The sequence below is a fragment of the Chaetodon auriga genome, chromosome 4 (genome assembly GCF_051107435.1).
Source record: "Chaetodon auriga isolate fChaAug3 chromosome 4, fChaAug3.hap1, whole genome shotgun sequence".
Lineage (NCBI taxonomy): Eukaryota > Metazoa > Chordata > Actinopteri > Chaetodontiformes > Chaetodontidae > Chaetodon > Chaetodon auriga.
In genome coordinates, this window is record NC_135077.1 from 20728142 (window position 1) to 20736439 (window position 8298).

General features: G+C 43.9%; 1 protein-coding gene across 1 annotated transcript; it reads left to right on the plus strand.

Moving 5' to 3' along the window:
• Positions 1-616: 616 nt before the first annotated feature.
• LOC143320153 (aminoacyl tRNA synthase complex-interacting multifunctional protein 1-like) lies at positions 617-8089 on the plus strand. Its single transcript, XM_076729613.1, has 4 exons — positions 617-1060; positions 2431-2630; positions 4367-4535; positions 5514-8089. The coding sequence occupies exons 1-4, from the start codon at positions 688-690 to the stop codon at positions 5678-5680; spliced, it is 909 nt and encodes a 302-aa protein (XP_076585728.1). The 5' UTR covers positions 617-687; the 3' UTR covers positions 5681-8089.
• Positions 8090-8298: the final 209 nt, after the last annotated feature.

An 8298-nucleotide genomic window follows, 5' to 3' on the forward strand; every position in this document is an offset into this window, starting at 1 on the left:
TCACCTTTCGGTATTTACTGTGGAGATGTTGGCAATATTAACAGCACTGCAACGAATAGAAGAACTCCTGATGAAGAATGCCATTGTTTGTACAGACTCATCTTCTGCTTTAATGTCATTGAACTCACATTCATCACAAAGTAGACAGGACATTGTTAATGAATTATATGAAATGCTGTGCCGATTTAAGTTTTTAAATATAGCTATAACCTTTATGTGAGTATCACCTTAAAAGACATTTTTACCACTGGAGTAGATAGTTTATTCAAGTATCTCACTGAAACAGGGCTAATCCAGAGAATTTAGTTTTGGTTTTTTTGTTTTTTTTTTCCTTCATCTTCTTCTTCGTCTGTTTTGGTTTGTTTGCTTTTACTTTTGATACTCTAAGTAGCCTAAACTTAGCTGATAATATAAAGTTGCACTGAAATAAAGACATGAATGCAGGACTTTTAATTACAGTAGAATATTTTCACACTGTGGTACTAATACCACGTTTTAGTTTCACAGCTTCAGCTGGCTGTATTTAATAACACTGGCAGCTGTCGTGCGTGTTTTGTCAGTCCTGTGGGGGGCAGCAACACACGCAGCAGAATCTAAACTGGTCAAAACCATAGAAGAAGAAGAAAAGCGAAAAGAGGAAAGGAGGAGCAGGAGGAGGTGGTGGTGGTGGTGAGGAATTGCGACACAATGGGTCGTCGTGAGGAGCTCAGTGACTTCCAGCGGGGGACTGTCGTCGGATGCCACTTGTGTAAGAAGTCAGTCCGGGAGATTTCGGCCCTGCTGAACCTGCCGCGGTCCACCGTGAGCGCCGTCATCCTGAAGTGGAAGCGTGGGGGAATAACGACGGCTCTGCCCCGGAGCGGCCGACCGCACAAGCTCAAAGAGGAGGACCGCCAAGTGCTGGAGAAAGTAGCGCTGGAGAATTGCCTGCCCTCGGTAGAAGCTCTCACCGCCGAGTTTCAGACCGCCTCCGGGGCCAACGTGAGCTCCAGGACCGTCCGCCGGGAGCTTCACGAGATGGGCTTCCGCGGCCGAGTGTCCACCTACGGCAAAAGTACAGGTGAGCGCAGGAGGCTCAGCTCTCACATGCAAGTGTAATAATAGTGTCCACACACTTTTTGCAGCATCACACCGACGTGTTATTGCAGAATATCCCAAACAGTGCTTATCCGGACTAATCCGGGGCCGGACCGTCCGACCCTGAGGTCTGCAGATCTGCTCTCTCTCCATCATTTCCTCAGGAGTTTTGGAAGCTGGCTGCAGAGATTTGCTCCAATTCAGCCACAAGAGCGTTAAAAAGTGACCCATCTTATCATATTAATCATAATAAACTTAATTTTTCTACCACAATTCATGCAGAAACTGAAACACAAAGTGTTTAATGTGAGAGCAGATAATCTTTAGATTTATGATAAAACAGCAAAAACAAGGAAAACAAAATGTAATTTAGAAAAAAAGCAGGATGTTGGACCAGAGGAAATCAACATTTAGAGGCCTGAAGGCAGACTGTCCCAGAGTTTTGGGATGTTATTAATGAAGGCTGGCTCTCTGTCCTTTTAGTCCTGACCTCAGAAGTCCTGAGGCTTCACTCAGAGGATCTGAGGCGCTGAGCAAGCACATAAGCCTTCACCATGTTGACTTCCTCAACCTTGATCCAGACTGAGCCCGGTCCATCATCTCTGCAGCATCTAGGTCCTGCACCCAGCCACAGAGGCGAGGCACAGATGGGGACTGGCAGCCGGGCTTCACTCTTCTTGAAGGTTTTCTGCAGGATTTTAGAGACTTGGCTGCAGGGATCTGCTCCCGTTCGGCCACAAGAGCATTAGTGAACCGAGGGAACCACTTCTTTATGCAACTGGCTTGTTGAAACAGGAAAGAGCCTTTCCCAAAAAGTTGGAAGCACGTTATTACTTCTTTGTTATTGTACAGTATGATGCAGATGTGAAACGATCTAATAACTATTTTCAGGGCTTTTGAACAGGCATTTTGTATAATATCACACAGATTTAGTGTAATAGCATAAAACTTTGGATGCCTGTTGTCATCCAAACGTTCCTCAACACTTGATGAATATTTAACAGGCTAGTTCAGCAAACCCTTTAAACCACCACAGTCACACAATAACACACAATAACAAAGGAAGCGATCGAGGCAGCAGCAGACCATAACTCCAGGTTCTGTGAGGTAAAATGACTGTTTTTGTCAAAGGAGTCTGGTGGCTTTGAATAGAGTGATGGAACAGCTGTTATGAGCCTGTCATCAGTAAAACGAGCGCTTTTAGTTGCCTCCAAGGATCATGTTGCAGCCATTGCTGTCAGTTCCTCGGCTGAAGCGAACAACTGGACCGGTTTAAGAGCAAAAAAACATGGCAGTGATAAAAGATTTTATCCGAATCCACTACTACTACTACTTGTCTCTCTTTGATGCCAGGAGGGGAGAAAGCAGAGGCGGAGGCGGATGAAGATGAAGCCAAGGTGGACGTGTCTCGTCTGGACCTGCGTGTTGGACGTATAATCGCAGCTCAGCAGCTTCCAGACGCTGACGGTGTTTATGTGCAGCAGGTCGACATCGGAGAGGCTGTTCCCAGGACAGTGGTCAGCGAGCTCGCTAAGCACATACCTGTGGACCAGGTATTGCATTACTCTTATATAATAATTTGTGTTTTATTAAGGCTTCAGCCAACGCTAACATTAATTTAACAATAAATCTGATTATTTTCTTATTTTCTTGGTTAGTTATTTTGGATGAAAAAGGTCAGTCTAAAACTCCTTACAATGATAGAAAAACAGAGAAAAGGAGGAAATACTCACATTTATGAAGCTGGTGAAAAGCAAAAATAAGTGGGCGATCAGAGCAGCTGCAGGCTCTTTTTCATTTGAATGTTGATCAATAATTGATCGATCAGTCGTTTCATTCACAGAACTGTTCAAACAGCTGAATTGGCAAACTTAGAGGAAGATATCACTGGGATGTGTGTAGACATTTGTTCACATTTATGGGTTTAAAATGTGCTGTGAAATCCTGGAGGGTCTTGAATGCCTCATGCCTCAGATTTTTAAAGATCCTCCAGACTTTTTTTAGACATACAGCATAAAATAACATCTGCTCCTTCGTCCTCACTGGAAACGTCTCAAAGAACTGCAGGACAGAAGATGTCTCCTACTTCACTGAAGAGTCCGTTCTCAGTTTACGAGCTCTGGAGGCTTTAAGTTGCATTTTTGAGCCATGATTGTCGACACAAATCCTGTTCATACGCGAGCGTCTTAAACTCAGATTTGAGGTGAGCACAGAGAAACTTTCCTCCTTCAGCAGATTAAAGTGAAAACTGTCGATCTAGACTGAAATACAACTTGGATTTTGGAGCCAACTGCTGGGATGTGCTCCCGTTCAGCCACAGAAGCTCTGGTGAGGTCAGGCTCTGATTTTTAACGACGAGGCCTGGCTCGCAGTCGGCGTTCCAGTCCAGCCCAGAGGGATCCGGTGGAGCTGAAGTCAGGCTCTGAGCAGGGAGGCTCTTTGTTCTCAGGGGATCGACGTGCTGAAAGCTGGAAGTGCACGATTACTCTAAAATATCATTGCATGGTGTAGCAGCGACGTCTCTTTATTACCTACCCCAGACCATAAAAAACAGAAACAGACCAAAAGTATGTGGACACTTAGTATGTCACTTAAAGCAAAACATGTGTGCTGAGATCACGTGTGCAAAACACTGTCTGACTTTTCCAAAAAGCTCTAAAACCTAAAAGAAAAAGACCTGAAGAGACGTATTAGACATGATGGTGCTGCAGTGACGCCACTCACATACTATTACGTCCCTCTGGTCCGGGGCTGTTTTACATCGTTTGTTAGTTTTTACAGTAAAATTAAGATTTCCTGACTACTGGTTCACAGCATGTACTCTATGTACTATCCCTGCCAAGACGCAAAACCCATTTTAGAACCATTTCTCATAATGAGAATATGTAATATAATAATGAGTCGTTCTGGATTTATGAAGTCAACACTACACAGATGTACTTGAATAAATGATATTATGATCATCAGTATTATTATTTTCTGAGATCTGTCATACAATCATTTCATGAAATGTTGGCTTTTTCTTCTTATGAGTTTTTGGCAGAAGCTGCTTCTGGTCTTCTCTTAAACTTTGGTAAACCACATAAAGTGTTCCTCTTTGATCCCTTTGGTTTATGAGTGAGACACAGAAACCATCAACCTCACAGTGATTTTGAATTAAGGGATTAGAAGCAGAGTAACAGCATGAATGTCAGTTGTTTTTGCTTTAACTCGTGATTTGGGTTCTAACATGTCTTCTGTTGTCGGGGCATGTTGGCTGTAACAGGGTGATCTTTTGTCCCTCGTGCAGATGCAGAACCGCATGGCCGTCCTGCTCTGTAACCTGAAGCCAGCCAAGACGAGTGGAGTTCTGTCCCAGGCCGCGATCGTGTGTGCCAGCTCACCAGACGGAGTGGAAATCCTGGATCCTCCAGGCGGAGCAGCTCCAGGGGACAGGGTCACTTTCCAGGGCTTCCCAGGTACCGTTACCTGATTTCCAGAGCATGTGAGGATGCACCAGAAACAGACATGAAGCTGCATCGTATTTTAATAATGATGATGAACACCAGCCAGACTAATTCAGAAACGAACATGAGCTCAGCAGGTTTTTCCCAGGCTGCTTTAAACGCATCGTTTCATTTATTTAATAGAAACACAACTCAACTCAAACTTAAGATTCTTTTTTAAACCAATAAAAACAGTCAGGCCAGAAGTTATTCACTGAAAACGTTTTATTAAACCAACAGATTTAAGTCATTTCCTCCGTCATGAGTTCCTTGTGTCTGTCAGACCTCCGTCAGTCTCAGACCTCAAACTCATGCAGGTCCAGCTGGAAAACACACTGCTCACATCACGTCAGTGACACAGCTGGAGAGTTTTTGGTAACACCGCAGCATCAAAAGACAGAGAAGCCTTAATTCATTTGGATGTGGTGGTGTGAGGGGACGGAGTCCGCTGGAGTCCGCTCTGCTCACATGATTACATGATTCATCATTAGAGTGAAGCTTCATTTCCAACCAGCCACACAGCAGGAATATAATACAGTTAGAAGTGAGTGACTTTTCAATGATTAGCGCTGAGTTAAGCCGACAAGTGACCTCGTTGAACCTTGTTGCTCTCAAAAACACGACACAGGCGATATTAGGCAGAGCAGTGTGCTTCCATCTTTGTGGAAAAAGCTCACCTTTGTGTGGATTTTGAGGCTTTACTGCCAAACCTCACTGATCTCTTGTGGATGAGTGGGAGCACATTCCCTACAGCCAGTTTCCATAATCTTGTGGAAAGCCTTTCCAGGAGATTGGATGCAGCGTTTCACTGCCCAGGGTTTTGCAGCTCTGGGTCAGTTATGCAAGAACATTACAGTGTCAGTCCTGCACCCATAAATCCTGCATTTGTGACGGCTGAGTGCAGAACAGAGGAAGTTCTTCTAATGCATCGAGCTGATTTCTTGATTGCAGGTGAACCGGATAAAGAGCTCAACCCCAAGAAGAAAGTGTGGGAGCAGGTTCAGCCAGACCTGCACACGGACGCCCAGTGTGTCGCAGCCTACAAGGGGGCTGCCTTCGAAGTCGTCGGTAAAGGAGTGTGCAAAGCTCAGACCCTGAGCGACTCTGAAATCAAATAAACCAGCCGAGCTGCTTAAAACAGCTGCGGGTCAATCCCTGCAGCCCGGCGGGATCCAGGATGTCGTGCCTCCCCAGAAGAGCAGAAGCAGCGTTTTAATGCCACGCCGTCACCAAGAAGTGTCCAACAATCATGTTTGAGTGTTCACATGCTTTTGTACTGTCAGCCAAGGAAAGTGAGAGTGAAGAGTATGTCGCCCTCTGTTGGACAGACAGGAACATGACGGTTACATTTCTGTTTTTGGCCAGAGGAGGGCGCTACAGAGCCCATGATAATGTACAGCATGTGTATGGAGGGTGACACACAGTCATATCCAGCCTGGGACAAAGAACTCTGAGACTCTTTCAGAGATTCCCGTTTGGCTGGGAAATGTGATAAAAGAGAAAAGCTTTCCCATGAGGCCACAGCGGTCTTTCCCACTGAAGCGTGGGTGAAACTCAACAGTGCAGAAGTCCCTTTGAAAAAGGGCTCATTGAACAGGTTTACTTTCCTTTTGACAGTATGGAAATGAGGAGGGAAATTACTTTAAAAGGAGTAATCAGAGCAAGTTTCACCTTATTTAATGTGACACGTATGTAAGGTCAGTTCTCTGTTCTAGCACTGCTCTGAGCTCTTTCACTTTAAGTCTGATGATGGAAATAGAAATGAGCCAGTGTGTTCTGGATCAGCAGAAATAGCCTGCAGAAAGTTTGATGTGAAGGATGTATTGTATATCACAGTATAATATCTGAGATACAGAATATCCTGCTTCTGTCTGAAGTGTCTTGTGAATCCCTGGAAGCTGAAAAAAGACAGTTATGATTCACTGATTCAGATGTAAAAGCAGACTTTGGTTACTTCCTGTTTCTTTAACAAAGACGTTTTGTATCCATCCTGCGACACAGATTGTTACTCTGCTCGTGAACAATGTAACAGGTCAGTTAAGTAGCTTTAATGTCCCGCCACATGCGACATGTTAGCTTCCATTCATCGCTGCTCGGAAACATATTTATCATTTGAAGGACAAAAATAAACCAACGTGTTTTGGTTTTAAAAGAAACTGTCTTTGATTTTTTTCTGTAGTCCTTAAAATGACCAGAAAGGACAAAACGCAAACACACAAAGTTCCTCTTCTGCCTTTTAAAGGAAGAACTGAAAACTGCATGTAAGGAACGGGGATGTGATTCAGGAAGTAAGAAGTGGAACAGACTGTCCGAGACGGTGTGGCTGTTCAAGAGGGAATGGCGTCAGCCTTTCTTACACAAAGGTGTTATTCATTATCGTACATTATGCTGAAGTGGGAAACTATAGATCTTCTTTCCCAGATGGCAGAAGAAAATCCAGCTTTCAAGCTAAATGTTACAACCCTGATTGTGAGAGTCCGATCGCTGTGTGAAACATCAATAACTCAGAATGTGATCATTTTCTAATCCTCTCTGACATAAACTCACCTGAAAGGCTCAGTCGTTCACGAGCGAGGTTCACCACTTTGTGAACACATGATTGGAGGAAGGAGATGAAGACATGAACTCTGGAGCACTGTTGTTAGTAAACACAAAATTAATTGTGTTTACTTAAATTGTGTTCTGCTTTTATTTACGTTTTCCACAGTGTCCCACTTTTGGGGGTTTGTATTGATCCTACTGATCATTGTCCCTGAGACACTCCAGTTTTTTATGTGTTGTCTCATAGCTACAGGCTGACATGAATAGAAGCACTTAATGATTCGAGGGCTGTTGAGTGCTGACATTAATGTCATGTCACCCCCCACCCACCTACAGTAGGACCTCCTCATGTAGAAACCCTCAGAGGAACCACTCTGTACTCAGGTGCTGTAAAGGCTCACTCACTTCTGAGCGTGTTGCCGGTGTGGAGGAGTCCATCCGCTGAGTGTGCGGCACGTCAGCTCGCTGTGGTTTACCGGAGGGGAAAGTTTGCAAACAACCACCTAAAACCGAGTTTCAGTCGATCTGAGTCAACCTGCGAATCGAGGGCTGCTCCCCCTCCTCCTGTATCCTGTTTTTGAAAGGCCACAAAGTGCAGGAAACAAAACAAAGGTCTCTCTTCACAGCTCTGTCATGATCTCATGGTGTTTGTGGTGTTTAGGAGGTAATAATACGCACCATCAAAGTGCAGAGACCTACGGTGGCTACTGCATCTTTAGGTCAAGTGTCATAGATTGTCTGACAGTATGTATCCTGTATTTGTTTGTTTAACACTATCTGCACAGCTGCAGTGCTGCATCACATGGAAAGTGTTCACATACTCCCATAATTCAGCCTGACAAACTGTATTTGTACCTTTGGAGCAGGAGTGAGTGATGTGGATGAAACCCTCCATCATAGTAATGTCATTTTACTTTGTGAACTTAATATGTAACTGTGATATAGTGCATTATTTTTAAATAAACCAACTGATGAATAAAACAATCAAATGGAAATTGTCTTTGTCTGATCCAGTGACTTAAATATCTGACAAAATCTTGTAAAAGTCTAATAATAAGGCGAAATAATACCATAGTATAAAGGGTATTGCACACTTCTACTTAAAACTTAAACTTAAGTCACAAAGTGTTCCAGCAGACATCAGTCATCAATCATCATCATCATCATCAGTCGGTCTCAGTGACTCTGGCTGAAA

Excerpts from the sequence above, each read along its gene's own strand:
- LOC143320153 (XM_076729613.1), top strand. The coding sequence starts at position 688 with ATGGGTCGTCGTGAGGAGCTCAGTGACTTCCAGCGGGGGACTGTCGTC. Across the intron at positions 2,631-4,366 it reads AGCACATACCTGTGGACCAG|ATGCAGAACCGCATGGCCGT; the intron begins GTATTGCATTAC and ends TCCCTCGTGCAG. Across the intron at positions 4,536-5,513 it reads CACTTTCCAGGGCTTCCCAG|GTGAACCGGATAAAGAGCTC; the intron begins GTACCGTTACCT and ends TCTTGATTGCAG.